This window comes from Mastacembelus armatus, unplaced genomic scaffold (assembly GCF_900324485.2).
Source record: "Mastacembelus armatus unplaced genomic scaffold, fMasArm1.2, whole genome shotgun sequence".
NCBI classification, from domain to species: Eukaryota; Metazoa; Chordata; class Actinopteri; order Synbranchiformes; family Mastacembelidae; genus Mastacembelus; species Mastacembelus armatus.
This window is the reverse complement of record NW_022872938.1, coordinates 1,727,170-1,750,150: the sequence shown is the minus strand read 5'-3', so window position 1 is coordinate 1,750,150 and position 22,981 is coordinate 1,727,170. Positions and strand designations below refer to the sequence as shown.

The following is a 22,981-nucleotide window of genomic DNA, read 5'->3' as shown; positions in this document are numbered from 1 at the left end:
CTTTGGTCAAAATTACTTTTAGTACATATATATATATTTTTTAGTTGCTGTGTCTCAAGTAATCAACAGAGAGACAACACTTTTCTTTTGGCTGTCTGAACATAGTGAAATACATTAACATTTCAAATAGTTTTTATGATCCAACAACTGTCTATCATAGAAAACTGGGAAACAACAAATATTTACATTTAAGAAGACAGTATTAATGTATCTTTGTTTAAAATAAATCCCTAAATAATTATGAATGATGAATAAGGATTTGAGTCTATTTGTGCTGAAAAAAATCTAAAGCTTTGGGCCTTAAATTCAGAGAAACAGTGACACCTGGTGGTTTTAAAATCAGTATCAGTTCAGTTCAATAATGTGGCTGAAGCAGTGAAACACTCAATGTGTTATGTCCATTAAGACTGTGTTACTACACTACACTGAAGTATTATTTGGACAATACAGTCCAGCAGGTAGTAGTACTGTATTTTACTATTATAATGGTGAGGAAAAGACAATGAACACAGGGAGTCAGGATAATGAGACAAAAACTACTTGCTTCCTCACATGGTGCAAACTGTACCTGATCTACAGACAAAAGAAAAAGGAGGGACTGTGTCTCTAAAAAAAAAAAGTATTTCTCACATATTAAAATGTTTTGACCATCGTCAGTCAAACATTTGTGTAAGCACAAGGCTGTGTTGGTCAAAGTACTGTAGTATGTAATAAATACATATTCTGGGGACCTTGTTAGCTTAGTACCTTTTTCTTTTCTTTTTTCTTCATTTTGTCCTGCATCTATATCCAGGGAGACATTTCTTCAAAGCCCAGAGTGAATGTAAAAATGGCAGAGCTATCTGAACTGGCAGCAGGTGGTTCTCAGCCGACTCCTGCTTCTTCTTGTCATTGTGGTTTCTCATGTGCACATTCAGGCCCCTCTCGGTCGTTTCGTAGCTGTGACGCCTGGCACAGCTACAATACAACGTGCCTGAACTGATCGGCGAGGTCCGACACAAGTGACTTGAAGCCTCTGTCCCAGATGTTTTCTTGAGTCCATCACATTACTGTGGTCTTCTCCAAGCTCCCATTACTCACTACCTGCTCCTCTGTTTTCAGCTTGTTCCTGGGCAGTCTGGACATCTCTGGAAAAGGACCTCTGGTCTTGTCTCAGGTCATTGATGGTTCTGCTTTTTCAGTGGTAGTGGCCTATCCACAAACCACATGAACTGATCACATACACATTGTCCTCCTCTACCCCCTCCACCTTGTAGTACTCTGCAGCACCACATTTATCCTTCTCTACAGCATGAGCTTGCTCCTCTGTCTCACTATGGCACTTTCCTTTTCCTGCTATGACTGAAGGAGATGAGGCTTTACTGACCATCATGTTTTCAGAGAATATCTAAGTGGGAAAAAATTGTTTGATTTTTTTCAGACACCAGATAATTGAGTCAAGTAAACTGTATTTATATAGCCCCATATTAAAAATCACACATTTGTCTCAATAGGATTTCCAATCTGCAGTTAATATGAGTCCAGTATATTCACCTGGAAAATGGTAAAGAAAAACTTGAAGATTTTGGAAACACAACTGGAACAACACAGAGTTACTGTTTTGGCATAGTGTCAGTCAGGGGCCACTCTAGGATCAGGATCTAGGATCTTTGAGGAGAATGTGCATTTCTACAGGGCCATATGCTCAAGGGTCTGTCTGTCTGCATCCCTGTCCTCCTCTCTCCTGCTCTGTGCTGTCAACCAAACAGAAAACTCAACATCCAAACACAGAATCTATCATCTTCTAAAAGGCAAACACTGAACCACACCTATTTATACCACTCTAATTGAACACTGGGGTGTTATGGGTAATGCAGTCAGGTAGTGTCATTTTGACCTCACTTTCTCAGCTGAACCTGGTTGTTTTCTTTGAAAAAAATAATCCTACTTCATTTAAACTAAAATAATAAAGTGCATCAGTTCCAGTAGTTAAAGTGAAAGTGCTCAGCTCAGTCAGTTAATGTCATTTGACAGTATTCACACCATGGAGCCGTAACACACACTTTCTAAGCCACAGTAATAACAACACAATGTTCATAGAACAGTCAAATCCACCTCTACCTCCTCCTTCTTCTTCTCCTACAGTGTTTGTGTGTGGTGGAACAACTGCTTCGCTAATCTGAGATTAGTTAATAACAATAATAATGATAGGCCTAATGATTAATTAGTGTTATCATTTTTGGGGATGCTGAGGAGTAACAGTCACACAGCACCTTAGTACAGCATGAGGGTCACTGGCTGTTAGCCGCCCTGCACATCATTTTAATGCTATGATACAAAGTCATGTGATAAAAGGAGAAAGAGGAGGCAGTTTCCCTCAAGACTGCAAGACATCTGGGTTTCGATACTAAGTGTCTTATCAGAGAGTGAAGGTTAGAACAGACTGGCCTTAGAGAGAGAAGAGATAACAGGCCCTATTCAACAGTTTTTGACTTAAAGTAAGGTGGATTAGGTCACTTGAGGGTAAACATTTTCTCTAACAGTAAACCATAACATGCTCAAAACATTTTCCCTGTTTCAAAAATTCACACCTTCCTTCATTGTGTTTTCCCATTTTGAATAATGTGCTGTTTGAATCACACCAACCTTTCTTGAATTTTGTGGTTCTTGTTTTCACACTGTTTCTCTAGGCTTTTTTTTCCAAATTTACAGAGGTCATCTCGTTGACAGTATTAATTGCAAATAATGTAAAAAAAGTAGAAATGTCAATACACAAAACAAAACTGAAACAACCAAAAAGAGGATGTCCACAAATTAGAATAAAAAGGACAGTAACAGGAAATGTTCTGTCATGATTCTCAGAGAAATGGGAATAATCAGAATCAGAATCAGAATCAGAATGAGCTTTATTGCCAAGTGTGTGAGCACACACACACACAAGGAATTTGTTCAGGTACGGGGGGTACTCCAGTGCAAACAGACATAGATACAAATGCTACAAGGGGTAAAAACAGTAAACATAAATGCTACTGAAACAAATGCTATAAAAAACTAAAAAAAAATGCACAGATAACCTGAAGACAGAATGTAGGGAACTTGGTGGTGTGCAAAGAGCAAAAGGTGCCAGTGACATAGTGCATAGTGCAGGTGGTAGGAGGGAATGGTGGAGAGCTATGAGTTTAAGAGTTGGATGGCCTGAGGGAAGAAGCTTCCTTTGTGCCAGGCTGTCTTGATGTTTGGAGCTCTGAAGCGCCGTCCAGAGGGTAAGAGCTGGAAGAGGTGGTGGCTCGGGTGGGTGGCGTCCAGAGTGATTTTCTGAGGTCTTTTTCTCACTCTGGAGGTGAACAGGTCTTGGAGGGTGGGTAGAGTAACACCGATGATCTTCTCAGCAGTCCGAACTGTTCTCTGAAGTCTTAGGATGTCTGATTTAGAGGCGGAACTAAACCAGACAGTGATGGAGGAGCACAGGACAGACTCGATGACCGCTGAGTAGAACTGGGTCAGCAGCGTCTGTGGAAGGTTGAACTTCTTCAGTTGGTGCAGGAAGTACAACCTCTGCTGGGCCTTCTTCATGATGGAGTCGATGTGGAAGTTCCACTTCAGGTCCTGAGAGATGGTGGTGCCCAGGAACCTGAATGACTCCACTAGTGCCACAGTGCTGTTCATAATGGTGAGAGGGGGGTGGGTGGGGACTTTTCTCCTGAAGTCCACAGCCAATAAACTGTAATGTTATGTTTTATGTTTATTACTAGTTATGATATAAAGTGTTGTAAGGTTATGCTGTTAGATGACAAAAGGTCTCACTGTTATAAACACACTATAATATCGAAGTCCTTCATCTGTCATTTTCCAAACATTGTCCTTGTTGTCTCTCTAAGTTTGATCATAAAGATGCTCTGTCAGTTTAATGTTGTCAAGTGTCTGTGGAGATTCTCAGTTGTCCAGGTGAAGTTATCTAGAGGTTGAGTCATGGCAACTGGACTTTCAGTTTTTTAAGTCGAAACATTTCACCACTCATCCAAGTGGCTTCATCAGCCTGAGAGAAAACTGGTATGCAACCTCCAATTTATCTTCCAGGTTGGTTTCACTCCACCCCTAGACCTATAGACTCTTTAGGTGATCTATGTAAATCAGGTGACAGTCTTTAGACCCACACTCCTGAGTTGGTTTCTCTTCATACCTGGTTTGAATAGGCTTGTTAGGTGAACAAAAGAAGTGAGCTCAGGTGAGGGTCATTAGGATCTAATGGTGGATCTTTCATTTTCACCAACTGGCTGCAGAGTGTGTCCTCCCTCGAAAACATTTGATTTGTTCCTTAATTTCCTGGGAACAGATGAAAGGGCAGCCTGGTAGATTGAAGACAGGTTATGTCTGAGCCCTCCACCTGTGAAGGGAGGGTTTTTCCACTTGAACATATATAGCTTCTCTGACCCCTCTCTCAAACCATCCAAAATATGTACATCACTGTCTTCAAAAGAGTGTCCTGTCTCTTTTAGATGGAGGTGCACAGCTGACTGTGGTCCTGAGGAGCTGCTCCTCCTGTTAAGTGTTTTGGTTTCTCCAATGTAGAGTTGTCAAGTGATGTTTCAACAAGCTGCCCTGTGATTGGTCAGAGCTGTTCCTGCTGCCGGCTAAAAGTGAATCCACCTGAGCGGCGAAAACAACAAATGTCACTTTTCACACAGCGAAATTCAGTCGCTGATGTGAAATAATTACTGGTTAAAATTATTACTGAAGCGTGAAATAATCGCTTGGGAAATTCGCCTCTGAATGTTAGTGGGCGCATGCGCAGAGCGGCGGAGACGCGCAGCGGTGATTAGCTTGTTGCTGGCAGGTTGAGATCAGCGCTTTGCTGACCATTGTAAATCAGTGACTGTAGAACAAGTAGTCGTGTCTGTCGAGCCGGGCTGACCAAGACTTGAAAGAATATGCCCAAAAATAAAGGTAAGAGACGGGTGAAGTCGCTGACGTATGTTTCAGTGTTGTTAATCCCGCTTGGAGCTGCTCTGTCTCGCCGTGAACACGCAGTGAAAACGTGACACCGTGTAGCTAATGCTAGTTAGCAGCTTGGAGCAGAGTTAGTCGATAGAGCTGTCTGTGGCAAACTTACGACGAGTCTGACTGAGGTGATCATGGCGCCAGTTTAGGCCAGATACAGGTCTTACTGCCTGTGGGCCAGAGAGCCGAGACATCCACAGACTCAGTCCGTTGTTAGCTCATGCAGCTAGCGCTAGTTAGCTAGGTGCTAGACCTGGCTGTGGCCCGTGACATCTGTTTTCACTTAAATTAACCCCTAGAAACGTCAGAAAGCCACCGTAAACTCCTTTAGGGGGTAATTTACACGACCACACAATTTCGTGTATCTGTGACCTCCCCTAGATTGACAAGATAACATCAATTGATTAATTATTGGTTATCTATAGTTAATCTATATGTATGACTCCATACATTTACAGTGTGGAAGAAATGTCTCAGGGAGACTTAATCCCTAAAAATCCTTAAAAGTGACGGAGAGTATTAACTGGTTTCTGTTTTCACGTACAGGTAAAGGAGGAAAGAACCGGCGACGTGGGAAGAACGAGAATGAGTCTGAGAAGAGAGAGCTGGTCTTCAAAGAGGATGGACAAGGTCGGTGCTGTTGGATAAATTCCCTCTTTTAAACCAGGTCCTCTCAGATGAATTCAACAATAAGTGAAACGTAAAGAAAGTGCAATCAGAAGTATATGATTACTGGTGCACCAGGGTTCAGTCAACACTGAGTGAGAATGGAAGAAAGCAAATCTCTCTACTTAGAATAATGATTTAAATCCTTCTAGAGCTAAATGTTGTCTTAAGTTCATGAAGGAAAACAGTGTTTCCTTCATTTTACTATCACTCTCATTTTATCACTAAGATATCACAAACGTGGAAAAATGATCTCTGATCCATCACTGTATTACTGCCTAATTGGACTTTCAGCATCATAGATCATATCAAAAGAAAAATGAATACAGAATCATCTCAGTCCATGTAGGCATGGATATCTAGGGGTGCACAAGGTCCACTTAATGTTACTTGATTAATTATCACAGTCGTGTTGGGGTTCCATCGCTGCTCTCCCAGTCGGTAACTCTCTCTAGGTTATATATGTATATTCTCAAGATCATATTTATGTGTATTTCACCGGTGTCACATTTGTTTTAAGGGACCGCCAACATTTGCTTGGGTCTAGGACTGTAAAGTCTTGTATTTTATGTGCTATACAGGAAGGTATTGCTTTAGGTGGTAAAAAAGCTGGTATGACCTGTTTTTAGTGGAATATTTGTATATTCTTGTCAAATATACATCTTTGTTTTGCAGTGCATGCTACTCTGCTTCTTGTCGGACTTTACATACCTGAAACATCTCCATACTACTAAAGTCCTCAGACCCTTGCTGTCAACAGTGCTCTTGTCTTTTGAGCCCTGGGCTGTGTCTATTTGGGTGTTTTCATCGTTGGCACTAACACTCGAGTTGTCAACATTTTCCGTTATGTTCATCTTCCCTTTAAACTGACCCTAGTCCTGACGTACTGGCTTACAGAGCAACAGCAGGCCAAATATCCACACTCTGCGCTGCGTGTGTCAACCTAACTGACATGCTCTAACTCTCTTCCAACCACATAATTGGTTCAGAGCAGTACTGTTTTCATTATCATTGGCTGTTTTTTGCTTTCTGTCAAAACAATGACAGAATGAGTTGTTAGAGCAAAGTTATATCTCAAGTGGTTGGTAACAGTAAACACATCCTTAGCTCCGTACTCAGTCTTACATTTCTGCTTCGTGATTGGCTGGAAGACCTGTCCATATTTAATAAAACATGGCCAACTTTTATCGAGATCCACCTTTAATAATTATTGCAATGCAGCATAAAATTTGATATTTGGCACAGTCTGTGTATACTTAGTAAAAGACACTCCACCAAATTTTAGTTTTGTCTCCTCAATTGTTTTTTTTTTTTTTTTTTGATTTTTAGCGTCCGATTAGTTCTTTCAACAAGTCCTTTAGACTGTGGATGACATGCTCAATGATTTTTTCAAAGTAATTTGCAAGGCCTCAGCCATTTTTGTTATGACTTTATTCACAGTGTTTATCATTGCAAATGTAGAAACGTTTGGGGATTCCAAAATGTGGAACAATTTCTTTTACAATTACTTTAACCACAATAAGCAACAGTATATCCTTGAGTGATTGGTTTTCCTGTTGTCTGCACTTCAGTGGTGTCACCACACTACTGTGTGTCACCACTGAGAAGTGGGCTAATAGATGACAAGTAGACAGAGCATGCTGTCTGTAAATGTTAATTTTATTTGCACCAAGTTTGCAAACTTGTTAGTGCACTGAGCTTGTGCAGAAAAGTGTGGTGATAAATAGAGGTCGACCGATATGGGTTTTCTCTGGTCGATGCCGATATTTAGAAATCAGGGCAGCCGATGGCCGATATTTGATGCCGATTCTTTTGGCCGATTTTAATTTTCCCCCTTCATCTCTTTCCTGTGTGTGTCGGATGCACAGACACATTTATTGAGGGAAGTTATCCTGTGTGGTTTAGCAAGAATATTTGTCTGAATTGCACGTGTTTCTACTTTCACATTTGTTGTACACATGACGATCAGCATCACTTCTAATACGCTACAATGCAATTATGCTTTTGAAAGAAATGGTTTTCCCCCTGCCATCATTAGCTGAAGCCATGTGTGTAAAATGTAAACTGCACGGCTAGTGTGTGCGTTGGTCTGTCTCTCACGCAGAGGGAGAGAAATGTGCAGGAAATGGGTTAAACCGCCGATTATTTGGCTCGGGCGATCGATCAGTTGAACTCTAATGGTAAAGCAAAAGCTCTGTGTGTCAGCCTGAGTCACAACAGCATAACCTGTTGCATGTGTACTATCGGGGCATTTTTATTCAGGGATCCCCTTTTTAATTTTTGCTCTTGTTCAGTGAGCGGATACTGTCAGGCATAGTGCATATCCGTGTTTTCAAGGCCATTAGATCTAGTCATGTGAATAGCCTTTTCAGTCTGAGTGAGCCAATAATAAAGTGGAGAGAGAGGAAAGGTGGGAACGAAAGCAAAGGGAGACGTGCAGTATAAGATGACTGGTCCAGGAGTTGAACCAGCATCACCGCGTTCATGGACAGGCACGCTAACCACTTCACCACATGGAGCCCCTGAGCCAATTTAATTGTTAGAAAAGGCATTTGCACTTTCAGAATAAGACAGATTTTTTTTTTTTTTTTTTTTTGTAGTTGCTACCTAAAATACAGTTTATAATAATTAAAAAGTAATTACAAGCATTTAAACAGTTTAAATTGTCTTGTGGGTTTTTCTTTATCCCCCCCCCACACACACACACTTCTTTTCTTGTTTTTTCAGTTGCTGGCAACAGGTGTCAAGTCATTACTTTTATACCTCTGGTGACATATTACCCAACTGCACTATGCAGTTTTAGGGTATTAGAGAAATACATGTGGGACAGTATCTTTTCTCTGCAAAGAGTTATCAGCAGATTTAAGTGCACAGCTCTCCCCAGTCATTCCCTCTTTGTTACAAAACATGTTAGGACAATGGATGTGTGGATTTCTTTAAAAATGTTTTTCATGCACTGGATCAGGGCCAGGAGTGTATCTGTAGTATAACTGTGCAATGCATGTTGTTTGGCTGGCTAGGTTTATATAAAAAATAAATAAATTTAAAAAAAATAGACAAGATTTATATCACACACCGCCATCTTCATTTTTACTCCAGTGGGTGTGGAGATCACTCCGCCCACAACGCACGGTACATCATGTCCAAAAAAATGAACAAGGCAGGTGTATGACATTTCTTTTTTTTTTTTCTTTTTTTTTTTTTTCCCCTGAAAAATTAAAAAAAAAAAGTACACTGTCAGGTGTTGACATTAGCGCTAAAACATTGACACAAATCAACCTCTTCTGTTGGTGTGTGTGTCTTTTCGTGTGTTTCTACATCACCTGATTCAGATGAGTGCCGAACCACTGAGTCCACGGTCAGTCAAGACTGGGATCTGGATCTCGCCCCCTCCATTTCCATGGTGTTGAGGACAGGTTTTGGTCCACTGTGTTATTGTAGCGATGGCCTCCTCTTGTCTGCTCTCATCACAAAGGATGGCTGCATCACTGGGAAGCCAATCTTGCAGGAAAGCTGATTGAATTTTTGCTTTCTTAGCTTTCTCTTTGTGCCTTCTTTGTCTCTTTGTACCGAGATTCATCATGGATGACACAGTCTCTCACTTTGGTCAGAGAGCAGGTTTCATACCAGATCAGATGCTTCTTGACATATTTGGAGCATGCCAGAGAGAAAAGCATTCATGAGCTGCTGGGCATAGGGACCACATGTTCCATGAATGAGGAACCGGTATGCCATTGTTGTTTTGAAACAGTTGGGACAGTCTCTTCAGATAATGGGCCACTGATGGCAGTCCATTTGTCACTTTATTTTAGGTGTGGCTCAGGCTAAATGTATCAACCTAAATGCATTTAATAATGCATCTGACCAGCATCTCTTGTCTCTAATGTAGTGGCTGCAGAAGTGGCTGTGGTGGGTGGTGGACCAGTGTGAGTTGCCTTGTCCTCTGTGAAGTAGGGTGGAGGCCCTGGTCTGACTACTGGCTGTGGAGTAAGCCACTGCCTGGTTATTCGCCTGTGTGTGAGTTTTTCCCCAGAGTCCCAGATTTTCTCATCTTTACCCTCTTTAAACCTGCTTTTTCTGGGGTAACTCTGGTGCTTTTGCCTTCTCCAAAAGTTTTAGGCCCCCCATAGGCTTTCTCACTAGACATGTCTATCACATCCTTATGCAATCGCTTTAAGTCTCCTGTGTGGGTCTTCTCCGCCTTTTGGTTTCCCATTGGCTCTTCATTTGTTGCGATACGTCTATACCGCCCTTGCGTGATGCCATCACCCACGGCTTTTCCTGTCATTGAGCAACTGGCTTCATAAAGTTCCAAACCAGCATTATTCTCTCCGGGGCAGAGGACTTTCAGTAAAGAGTCCCAGACTCAAGCCTGAGAGGGAAGGCAGATGAGATGTTGGCATCCCGGATGACTCCCAAGATGTTTGATAAATTCTTTTTTTTAAAGTCAGTTCTTTTCAGGTAAACTAAACAATAATTGAAACATAAAGAAAATGCAGTGAGAAGGCTTCTTTAATTTTTTTTTTCTCAATCTACACTCACTTCCACATAATGACAAAGTTGAAAAGTTTACAAATGTACAGTTTTCTGGTTTGTTTGGTGTTGGTGTGAAATAAACTGTCTTAGTGTTTTGGACTGTATGTCAGACAAAACAAGCCATTTGGAGACATTTCAGTGTTCTGATGGTACTGACCAAAGACTAATCATTCAGACACATCTGTCCCAAATTTCAACAACCAAACCCACCAAATTTCTGGTTTGTTAGCATGAAATATGACATTGACATCAAATATGTCATACTAACAATGACATTGTCATTATTATTGTCAATATTTGATGTCAATGTCATATTTGAACATTGCTGAGGGAATCGGAGAGTGTTCCTGTTTATTACCTTTGTTTAACCATTCTCCACCTCTTGTGTCCTCCAGAATATGCTCAGGTGATTAAAATGCTGGGGAATGGACGTCTGGAGGCCATGTGCTTTGATGGAACAAAGCGGCTTTGCCACATCAGAGGAAAACTCCGGAAAAAGGTGGGAATATCCTGATGATCCTCATGCTTCTTTTCCCCCCACCAGCACACACGTGTACATAAAGGACAGAGCCCTTGACATAGTGCTGAATCAGCATTCTTAGTGGTCACTAGCAGCATGGACTCAGCTGACTGTTTGTGGGGTCACAAAGTGCAGTGTGTTGCTGTATGATGCAGGCTAATCTCTGCTTTTGTCCCCCCCCCCCAGGTTTGGATTAACACATCAGACATTATCCTGGTCGGACTGAGAGATTACCAGGTGGGTTGGTTGCTCACACACGACAGATCAGACTGTTTAAGACTGTACTGACCCTCACCGTGAGGATGTGGCTCAGGTCCATTTGGTGCGTTTTCTGTCTGATCCAACATTTAATGGCTTATGTCCTTTCAAATATAGTAATATAGTCCTCTGTTCTCATTTTTTGAATGCAAATACAAAATATTTGTAATAATGGTATTAGTAGTAGTACATTTGAATTTTCAGTCGTCCTGTACCAGTCAAATCAAACAATTCCTGTCTTTATTTGATCTTATGTGGATATTTATAGCTCTCTATATTCTGCATTTAGTGGAGAAAAAAGTCTGTTAGCCATTGTACAAATTGCAACTTTTAAACTACAATCAGTCAGGGGTGCTGAAACCTAATTGTAGTCTCCTTCAGCCAGACTCTTAAGTGTTTGTAGTTCACTGTATTTATTTAAATTAGTTTTTAAGAATCATATGTTTTTATTATCTACTAAAAGCAATTTTACAAAAATGTCAATCTATGTCAGCAAAAGCTCATTTTATGGGTCCTGGTTTGCTTCCAGTGGTGACTGTGACAGTGGAACAAAGTTATTTACACTTTGCAAATCATTTTTTTTTTTTTTTTTTTTTTTTTTTTCTGTGAAATGTTAGCTGAATGCACTTCTAAAATTTCCATTTAGTTGATGCATCCTGTTACCAGACACCAGCTATTCTTGTTAAAATGGCTAGTGGGGTTAGCCTAAACACTGGTTTAAGTCTTAGACAGTTTTTGTCTTGAGTTCCTGCATTAAAAAGCTTGGATTTTATGGTTCAACAACATCTGGGAGAATTTTGAAATACAATACACCAATGAGATTTGAAAAAAAAATAGTGCTTTGAAAAAAATCCACACTTTTACTTCTTCCTACTCAAAGCTAATAAGCCAAATAAGTCAGTAACACTGATGCTGTTGAACCTGTTCTACAGACTCTGAACTGCAGCTCTACTAAATATGTTGTAGTGTTAATGAAGCACAACAATACAACACTATCAGTTAGTGCTGGGCAGTATGACCAAAAGTTTGTATCACAGTATTTTTCAAAATGGTGCCAATTTCATGCTATATGACGTATGTTTTTTTTTTTTTCCCCCCTTCCATGCATGACTTCTACTCCAGTAGAATAAAAATGCATTGAAGGTAATTTGGAGTGTGTTTGCTTCAGGTATGAAAATATATCGGGGTTTATTGCATACGAAGCATTTAGATCAGAGGTCACTAACAGGCGGACCCAGAAGCCGCAACATACGGACCCGGACGTACAGCTAAAACAGAAGATTGTGATTTAAAACCTAACGGGGCGCTTCTATTTCCACCGGAGCAGTTTTTTTAGACTTTACAGTAGTGGAAACGCACAGACCAATTGCATGCGAGTTGCGCCATCCCACGTGATACCACTCAGCCAATCAAGTCTGTGCATCCTAGGCGGTAAATATTACGACTCTACAGTGTAAACAGCGCTAGAGGCAAGTTACACATGAAAACAGTGTTGCCAACTTAGCGACTTTATCGCTATATTTAGCGAGTATTCAGACCCCTCTAGCGACACTTTTTTTTTAAAGCGACTAGCGACAAATCTGGCGACTTTTTCTGGTGTTACTTGAGACTTTTGGAGACTCTGTGTCTGTACTGCACCGTTCTTACACTTCTCAATTTGCCGCAGTAAGACGGCAAATCAGCTGCAGCCGCGGGCCCCTCCCCCGTCACAAAGCCTTCACAGGCGGCCCAGTCCTCTCGCAGCAGTCCCTCCCTCCCAGCTGCAGTCACAGCAGGAAGTGTTCACGCCTCCCCGTCCCGACTGCAAATGAATCGCGCGTGCGATCATGTATGTGCGTGATCTGTACTATGCATGGCATAATAAAAAAATAAAATAAAAAGTAAAATGTCTAAAAATAAAGTAAATAGTAAATTGTCTAAAATAAATCACTGCATTTGACTCAAACAGCCTCAGTCATTTACAGCAAGGCAAATGTATTTAGTTCTGAGAACTTATTAACTGCAGGCCGTCATGCTACATTATATGGCACAGTACAAATATTTTGAGTGTCCCTTATTCTGTCCCTTATTTCTTATAAGGAATCACAATTGTCTCTTACTTTCCATTTCTGAAGTTGGCAAAAGCGTCCATCACAATTACAGCCATGTGCCAATAGCTACTTTCCTTACTGACGAGTTGGCAACAATGCATGAAAAGACAGTACAAAGAAAAAGAAAGAGAGCGATACATGTAGAAAACAAAGAGAGAGAAACTGTAAAGTGAGACGGAGAAAGAGCGAGAACTTAGTTAATGAGAGAACATTATACATATATGTTCAGTTGTGTGTTACATGACAATAAATATTGTCAGAAAGTTTTTGAATTGTACTGAATTCATTTGATTTGACAGTCAGGTATTCATTACATGCAGATGTTGATAAAACTACTAGGCTACTTAAATATATATCGCACTAACTAGTTAGACATTATGATCTTCCGGACCTTTGCTTCAAGAAGTTTTCTCTAACTGGACCTCTTTACATTTTAGTTGAATACCCCTGATTTAGATGGTCAATACCGAGAACATCACAGACCATGCAAAATAATGAAGATGCTGCTAAATGGTAAACACAATACAGTCATTTTTGTGCGAGTACATTATGTATGTATATGTTCACAGACAGTGAGCTTGTGTAAAACAGTCATTACAATGATCATAAACCAGATGACTCTCAGGGAAATCACAAGGAATATGCAGCCTTCTCCGAATCAAAATAACACACCAGATCAGGTAAACCACCTGCCTGGATGTCAGTTCACTGTGTGACTGTGCTCTGGTCATTTAAGGTGTTTTCATCCTTTTTTGCATGGTATTACTCAGCCATGAGTTCTTCTGATTTTGGATGTGTGCTGGAGCTCAGGTAGGTAATTTTGGGAAATTGAGCATTGTGAGATTGAAATGGAAATGTAGGTGTTACAGCAGTAATCATAAAATGACAATAAAACAGGATATGGAAAAACATCAGACTACAACGTGTACAAATATGTGAGAAAAACTGATAAAGAAGGTCAGCCGTCAGATGATGTCATTCTGTATGAACATGAATACAGAGGTGAGCAATGACAAATATAGTGACAGTTGCAGAGTCTGATGGCAGCAGGTGCAAAGGACCTGCAGTAGCTCCTTCACACACCATGGGTGTAGCCGCCTGTCACTAAAGTTGATGCTCAAAGTGCTCAGGGTGTCATGTAGGGGGTGGGATGTGGTGTTCATGAGTCTGAGTCCAGGGAGCACAACAGAACAGAGCTAGACTTTTTATCAGCTTGTCTAGTTTTTCTTTGCTGCTGTGATATCACTGTCTCAGCAGACAACTGCGTTAAAAATGGTTGATGCCATCACAGTTATAAAATTTTGAGAAGTGTACTGCACACTTGAAAGTAGCTTTGTATAGTCAACTCTGTCCTTTTGTTATACAGGGCAGTGATGTCTGTCCAATTCAGTTATTTATTTACCGTATTTTCTGAGCTATAAGTCCCACCAGAGTATACATTGCTTTTAGCAAAAACAGCCTTTTTCAAGGAAAAAAAAAACATAAAAGTTGTTTCGGTGTCTAAGTAGCATTTCTAATTATAGTCTAAGCCTCTGTAGCCTCAGACTTGGGCTACTTGAGATGTTTTGGGCAACCTCACACTGCTGGTCTCTACTGATGTGTCTCCTACACTTTGGTTTGTGTGTGATCCTTATCAAAAAGAAATAGAAAATCCCCAGTGCTTTTGTGTGGACAAGAGTTCTATCCATTCATGTATCATTTTGTTTGTGTGCAAGCATGTCTTCCTAATTTTAAGAAAAGCATCATCCTCATAGTATTTATTATGGCTTTAACTCTGAATCCACATGACCTTGTTCATACTGAGTTTCACTAGATGTAGGAAAAAACCCAGGCCTTCCCATTCATTGTTATGGGGGATTGTGCTGACTACGGCCAACATCAGCATCACACGGGACTCTAGCAAAAGTGCACAACTCTGCGTGTCTAAAAAGTTGGATTTAGTTTGACCTTTTCTGCAATGCATTGACATCATCGAGGTTGACCGATCACACCGCTGTCCAGGTGTTCAAAAACAGTGGTTCTTCCCCAGCTGTGTCCTGGAAACATGAATGAGGCCATTCATGTCATCAGTCTTGTCACAACATGAATGTATGGGACCTCTTCACTTAAAAAAAAATGACAGTCGCCGCTGCTGCCTGTGGCTTGTGACAAATGTCGTAGGTGGTATCCCGTCTGTTGATGGTTTGTCATTAGTCTTCTTTTTTTTCTTTTTTCTTTTTTTTTTTTTTTTTTAAATCAAAGGAGCTCCTGATTTTCGTCTAGTTTTGATGGAGATCTTCCATAACGAGCTGCAGCTTGCTTTGCCTCAGGTCCCTTGCGTGCTACCAGGTTCTGAATGTGGGCCTGACACTAACCCTAAAGTGTGTTTGGCGTTTGCATAGTTCAGCCACATTGTCTGTGGTGACAGCTACAGTTGCTTCATAAAAGAGATCAAATTCAAGCAGAGTGCTGCAGATGCACACTACGCGTAAATGCATTTGCAACATGGGCAGCTATGTTCCTTCCTCTCAGGTCTGTAGTACACAGCATGTAGTTTCCATGACTCTGTAATGCAGTTGGCATGTGTAGTCAACATGTGCATCCGCCTGTGGTCAGTGTCCTACCCTTGAGTCTAGTTTTGTTTTCTTGTGTGATGTCGTACAACTGTGGTATATATCTTGAAATTGTTGTCTTTTATATCTGGGCTCCAGTTTCATCAATGAATCCTGAAACCACTATCCTGAAACAATACCAATATGCAAATGAATCTTGGCATTTTCTGGCATTTTTATGAGCTTCTGGCAGGTGTCTTTCTGAATTTGAGTAGGGGTAGTAATCTTAATCTGTCTGATTGACTTAGTGGTAAGATTGCAAGGTGAGTCTTCAGATTTGTTGTAGCTTTGTTGGTAATTTTACTGTCTACACAGTAGAACCTGAAACACATGTGTTGTGTTGGAGATGCTTCAATGTTGATAAATTGGTATGTTCTTGTTTGCTAGTCTCCCCTATTGTCTTGTAACAAACGTACACTGGCAAGAAAACGCTTGAAAACACCAAGACTTTATTGGATGTTTACACTGAAATGTATAAAAATGAATACCAAAACACAAAAAATGTTTTCATTCATCTTTAACAATTTAATCATTAGATAAACCATCTAAAACTTCAAAGATGACCTCTTATAAAACAACTCTCATTGGTATGTAACCAGTGTTAAACTTTTGCTTTGCATCTTTGTTTTTCCAGAAACTCGTGTGTATGCTCTTAAATTGATCATGCATGACCTCCTGATTGTTAAAATAATTTTTAAAGTAAGTTAATGACTAGTCAGCCGGCAATTTGAGTTTATATTTGGCTCTTCATCCATAGAGTGACCTGTCATTTTCAGTGTAAATTAGAACTAAAAATGGCCAAACAAAAACGAAAGGAATGTTATTCTCTGAGATATAGCTAATAAACTAAAATATCTTTAAAAAGGTCAACACTATAGTCTGCAGAGAAAGGCTAAAACTGAATTTAGTTAGGACAAAAGACAGACTGGAAGTCCCAAGTGCACATTTGCCCAAGAAGACATGCACTTACTTACAAGAGTCCTTGAGAAACAGATGTCATTGCTCCTGAATTGGCTGTGGTGTTGAATAAAACAAGAAAAACCAGTGTGCAGAGACACTGTGCACGAGAGACTCAGGTCAGCTGACTGAATGGGTAGAGTTGCCAAGAAAAACCCCCAGCAAATTGGAAGAAAAGGTTGCAGTGGGCCAAAATGCACAAAAATTGGACTCTAGATGACTAGATTCTCAGTAATGATTTGGCAAGCTCAGTTGCTGGATTTGAACCCCATCAAGCTGGTGTGGGAGAAGTGGGGCCAAAGAGTTCGGGAAGACTGCACAACCAGCACAGCAGATCTCTGTAAATTGCTTTAGAGGGCCTGGGAGGAAATCATACCTGAATATCTGCAGAAACTGATCGGAAGAATGATCAGAAACTGATCTTTTCTGATCAGAAAGATTTGTCAGGCAGTTATTACTGCAAAGGGGTTTTTTTTTGGTGTGCTCGAATATGCTTAAAAATGAATTGTTGATTTTGTGTGATTTGTGATCCATTTGAATTGATAAAACCAACAAAATATAATAAAAATACATAAATGTATAGGTGTTTACAAACTGTTTCTTGCCACTGTACTAGTTTAGGGCATACAAAAGGTTAAGTTTATAGAGAATTCAGAAATTAGCTTCTACGGGCGAATGGCTCATTGCACTCAGACCTACAGTTGTCACTATTAAAATGAGTAAATTAATCAGAGCGCTCCAAGGTCCTTGATTTCAAACAAATATTTTTTTTCCACGGTGTTATGAATGTTGAAAATTTAAAAAAGTGACAGCCCTATCTTGTCCTCTAGTCTTCAATGAACACACTCTTCTTGTGATGTTTTTGTTCAAAAAGTCTTCAGCACTGTTTACCATATTTAACGAGCATCAGGCTTTGTCTGCACAGTCGGCGTGTTGCCCATTTTTGCCTAATGTGATGCTATTAAAGGGGGAAGATGCTCTGGGGTTTGGGATGTCTGGTTATGTTCACTTGGCAATACTTGTTTTGCTTCAGAGCCTTTCTGATGCCATAATGAGACTTAACATGTATTGACCTAAACACTACAACAGCACAACCTCTGTTTCAGGATAACAAAGCTGATGTCATCCTCAAGTACAACGCAGATGAGGCTCGCAGTTTGAAAGCCTACGGAGAGCTTCCAGAGCATGGTGAGTTACACTGCACTAGTGTGTTAGGCAACAAACTCAGGAGTGCAACGATGCACAAAACCAGCTTTGCACAGCTCGATGCATCTGAATTTGTTTGTGTGAAGTATGTTTTGCGACTAACGTGTCATGTTGCATCATTTTTCTTGCTACAAAAGGAAGAGTTGCGCTCAGGGTGCAAAGTTAACGTTTTGACTTGCTGACCAAATTAAAGAAATGTTTGAATCTAGCACTTTTTTTTTTTTTTTTTTTTTTTAATGTAACTGACTAAAATAATAAATTGTCTTTTTGTATCACATATACATTTGTTTCAGTATGTTAAGATAAAGGATGTTGAATACAAACTTGAAGCCAAATTATTTTAATATATTGTGGGGAAGTTAAATATGTGAGATGAGACGATTTTTCCAGTCACAAGTGAGTTGTTTCTGTTGCCTTTCTTAAAAGCAGCAAACTGACACTCCGGTTCCTGGATAGACTCAGGAGAAAAAAATGCTACAGAGAAAGCCATGTTGAGAGAAACCAGATGTTTTAGTGGTGTTTCTTGCATATTTGTATTATTGCAACATAAATTGCATTTGTAAAGTCAGACTTTTTTTCTTCCCTCATTGTTGTGCAGCCTTATTGCACGTCATGTAAGCGTTACAGTTGTGGATCCTGAATTTGAACATCACTGTAGTGAAATAAGTTAAGGATTTATTGTGTGGTGTAAACTCTAGTGTCTAGCTGTTTATTCAGCCTGGATAGATGAGACTGTGACACTAGGAGATGAAGACTGAGAATTCTCACCGATGGATCAAGGATCCTCCACCAGATGCCACAGGCAATTGCAATCAAAGACCTGAACGCTGAAATTTATAAAACGGTGTTCAAATCCTTGAATGTGTATACAGTTTCAGTGTATACTAATGGTAGATCAGTGGATGGAACAGATCCAACTGTCTGCTTTTATTGTTGCGCCTGTTGTCTCTCTCCCCTCTACACTCACCCCAACCGGTCGAGGCAGATGGCCGCCCAACCTGAGCCTGGTTCTGCTGGAGGTTTCTTCCGTTAAAGGGAGTTTTTCCTCCCCACTGTCAAAGTGTGTGCTCCAGAGAGATTGGTTGGGTTTTTGTCTAATACTGTAAGGTCTTGACCTTACTATGTGCCTTGAGATGATTTTGAGTTTGGTGCTATATAAATAAATGAACTTGAACATTTCAAAGTGCTGGTGTGCACTCATTTGGCTTCAGCAATTCGAAGCATAGGATCTTGTACATCACAGAGCTGGGTTGGATTATGACATTGGTATGTGTAGACATTCAGAGGGGTCAATAGGTAACTTTGACTAGAAAAAGAATCGGACACACAAACTTAATTAGTAATTCTTTGAATTTTTTACTACAAAGATATAGTAGAAATATTATGCATTTTTGATTGAGAAACTGTTATGCTATGTTCATTTTAACGCTCTTTGTTCTTTCAGCCAAAATAAATGAGACGGACACCTTCGGGCCTGGAGATGACGACGAAATCCAGTTTGATGACATCGGTGATGATGATGAGGACATTGATGATGTAAGTCCCTTCTATTTCCTTGGAGGAGGGATGGCTATTTAGAACAAATTTATATTTTATAATACAGTTATAATTTAAGATACCGGTTAAGGTATTTCCAAACATCTTACTTTAGTCAACCAACAGCCCAAAAGTCAAGGACATTGAACTATTCCTCTTATCTCTTAGGGAGATCAATCTTACAATAGATAATCTGCTCCTAATTCAATAGTCAGCTTTTAGGGACTAAACAGAAACCCCAGTAATGTTCAGTTATGTAACGAACTTTTCTAAAACACTCAATGACAAAAGTTTTTCTCTTCTATTTCAGATCTGAACACTTGATACAACTGGGATGTTTAGAGCTGATGCATCGCAAGAAAAGTTTTATTTAGATTGGCCTCAGCTAATCATATTACAGTTTAATAAACAGTTTATTAATATACAGTACGTGTCAATTTTTTCCAGTTTGTTTTTCATCATTTTTGTTTGGAGAACTTTAAGTGCATTTTGTATAGGTTTAAAAAAAAAAAAAGAGGAGCACTGTCTGTTTTGGGATGGCACAGGCTGATGATGATGATGCAGACAGGTTTCTATTGCTGCCTACATGTAGTTAAATAGGAAAACCAGAGTAGACTGATCATCAGCATCATGTTAAAGGTGAACATCTGGAGCATTGTTAGATTTGTACCTTCTGATGTTGAGAAAATGGCATTTTTGCCATTTCATTCTCTAAAATTTTTTTTTTTTTTTTTTTTTTTTTGTAACAGTTCTTATTTTGTTGAGACTCAGGCTGTTACCATCACTGCAAAATACCTGACATCAAATTTGTCTTCAGAAATTATCTTGATTTCATACTAGGTGGCATTTAGTAACATTTAGTAAGTACAGAATCTCTTGATTCTTATTTCATTTATTTTGCAGTCTGTGTCATGATGGTAGCCTGTAAAACAGATAAGACAGTTTGAAAGTTTTTTAATGACAAAAGTTTTTCCTTTTGTCAATGTCATATTTCACTGTACTACAATGAGATATTTGCTTGTTTTGAGTCAAATCATAGCTGAATGAAGGGGATCTCTCAATGTTGAAAGAAGAATAAGAAATGTATTTTCAATTGTTCTGCTTTGATGTTTTTGCTGCTTGCTCTGTGAAGCTCGGACCAGTCTTCCTGTTTTTCTCACATAAGACCAGAGGTTCCTAAATGCTTTTACCACAGACATAGACCAGTAAAACCTCACAACAGAGCCGCCTCTCTTACTTCTTCTCTGAACCTTTAGAAAATCAAGTAACTCATACTACATTATATCTATTTTCATCCCCCCCCCCCCCCCCACCAGGAAATGAGGGGACCGAGCAGCTCAGTTTAGGAAGCACTGCTCAAGTCCACATGGGGCCTGTTTCTGTTGTTGCTGTAACTCTTGATTTAATAAAAATGTACAATGATGTTTGAAGGCTGGATTTACAATAAAGATCTTAACCCCACTGATTTGAGGCATGTTCTTCAGGCTAGCATACTGAAGTTAGACAAAAAACAAAAACCTTGTCATCCAGTTAACTTGGTCTTTTGGAAGCAGAATGCTTAATACAGTGACACTTTGCACTTACGTTTAATCAACAATCATTTCATGGGCCAATCGTGTGATTGTCAGTAGGCTACATAAAATGGGTAGCCTTCCCAGGATGCACTCGAGCAACAGATTCAGGGATACCTCTCATTTTATGTGTTTCTGTATTTTACTTCTGCAGCTATTGTGTTCAGTGTGTTCACTGTTAAAATATATTCCAGTGAATGTGTTTGGGCCATGATATTAAGGGATATTCATAAGATAAATTTAAACAGTTTCTCATTGTAAGTCATGCAGTTAATCATTTAAGTTGTAGTGTTAAAGACAAATGCCCATTTTAGCATCAAATTCAGTTCTTGTTCCACTAGTGTTGTAGTAGTCAATATCTGTTAATTGACTTTATTTGTCCACAGTATCTGGATTGTTTTTTAAATGTGCACTTGTTTTATATCAGTATTCATAAGCATAAATAATTAAACTGATGTTACATCAAGATATTGTAGTGATTTCTATTATTTATTGTAATTAAATGAGCTAATTGTATCTGAAAATTTTTTCATCCTGAATTGCCGAGTTGGTCAAGATATTTTAAATTTAGAGACATTGACCACTGAACTTAAATCCATGTTGTTCCAAAAGGTGGCTTTAACAAACCAATAAATCCATACCCAAGTCAAAACATTACCAGTCTGATCTGAACAACTCAGTACAATGAACATGGCCCTGGCAATGACTCCTAAGACATAAGCTTTGCTTTTGTATGCATTTTCTAATGTCTCCTAACTATTTGGGGTTAGTAGGCCCTGGTACAAATACAGACGTATAAAAGCTAAGCATAGACTTTGAACTGGAACATAGACCATTAAAGTCATGTGTTTCTTACAGCATAAAACTCAGTGCCTGAACATAACTGCACAAAAACAAAAAATGCAACAAAAACCTTGTGATTTGTTCAATGTGGATAAAGCTAAAGTCAATGAAATGTCCCCATATGGGGAAGTTGCATCTCAGGAGCATGATGGTTTCTGGGAATGCTACAGACTCCCTGTGCTGGTCTAAAGGTGGCAAGACTGAGCTGAAATGGAAAGAGCTCTGGGATGAATTGGCCTCATGTCCGGACAAACCCCTGCACTGTATGTACCACTGACAGAAGGCTGGAAAAAGCTGGACTGAAAGGTCCACCTCCAAAGGTGGTGGAGAATGACCGAGCTAAGATCCTTTGGAACTTCCAGATACAGACTGACAAATAGGTGATGGCTAACCAACCGGGCATACAGTGTGTACGGAAAGTATTCAGACCCCTTTACATTTTTCACTCTTTGTGTCATTGCAGCCATTTGCCAAAATCAAAAAAGTTAATTTTTTTTCTCATTAATGTACACTCAGCACCCCATCTTGACAGAAAAAAAACAGAAATGTAGAAATTTTTGCAAATTTATTAAAAAAAACTGAAATATCACATGGTCATAAGTATTCAGACCCTGTGCTCAGTATTGAGTAGAAGCACCCTTTTGAGCTAGTACAGCCATGAGTCTTCTTGTGAATGATGCAACAAGTTTTTCACACCTGGATTTGGGGGTCCTCTGCCATTCTTCCTTGCAGATCCTCTCCAGTTCTGTTAGGTTGGATGGTGAACGTTGGTGGACAGCCATTTTCAGGTCTCTCCAGAGATGCTCAATTGGGTTTAGGTCAGGACTCTAGCTGGGCCAGTCAAGAACGGTCACAGAGTTGTTCCGAAGCCACTCCTTTGTTATTTTAGATGTGTGCTTAGGGTCATTGTCCTGTTGAAAGGAGAACCTTCGGCCCAGTCTGAGGTCCTGAGCACTCTGGAAGAGGTTTTCTTCCAGGATATCTCTGTACTTGGCCACATTCATCTTTCCTTCAATTGCAACCAGTCGTCCTGTCCCTGCAGCTGAAAAACACCCCCACAACATTCAATTCAATTCAATTCAATTTTATTTGTATAGCGCCAAATCACAATACAAATCATCTCAAGGCACTTTACAAAAACTAAAACTAAAAACCCAACAATTCCCTTATGAGCAAGCACTTGGCGACAGTGGAGAGGAAAAAACTCCCTTTAACGGAAGAAAAAAACCT

General features: G+C 39.8%; 1 protein-coding gene across 1 annotated transcript; it reads left to right on the top strand.

Annotated features, from left to right (window-relative positions):
- The first annotated feature begins 4,602 nt into the window (after positions 1 to 4,602).
- eif1axb (eukaryotic translation initiation factor 1A X-linked b) lies at positions 4,603 to 21,374 on the top strand. The gene is made up of 7 exons (XM_026305773.1): positions 4,603 to 4,923; positions 5,524 to 5,607; positions 10,575 to 10,678; positions 10,886 to 10,936; positions 17,702 to 17,783; positions 19,246 to 19,337; positions 19,648 to 21,374. The coding sequence occupies exons 1-7, from the start codon at positions 4,908 to 4,910 to the stop codon at positions 19,651 to 19,653; spliced, it is 435 nt and encodes a 144-aa protein (XP_026161558.1). The 5' UTR covers positions 4,603 to 4,907; the 3' UTR covers positions 19,654 to 21,374.
- Positions 21,375 to 22,981: the final 1,607 nt, after the last annotated feature.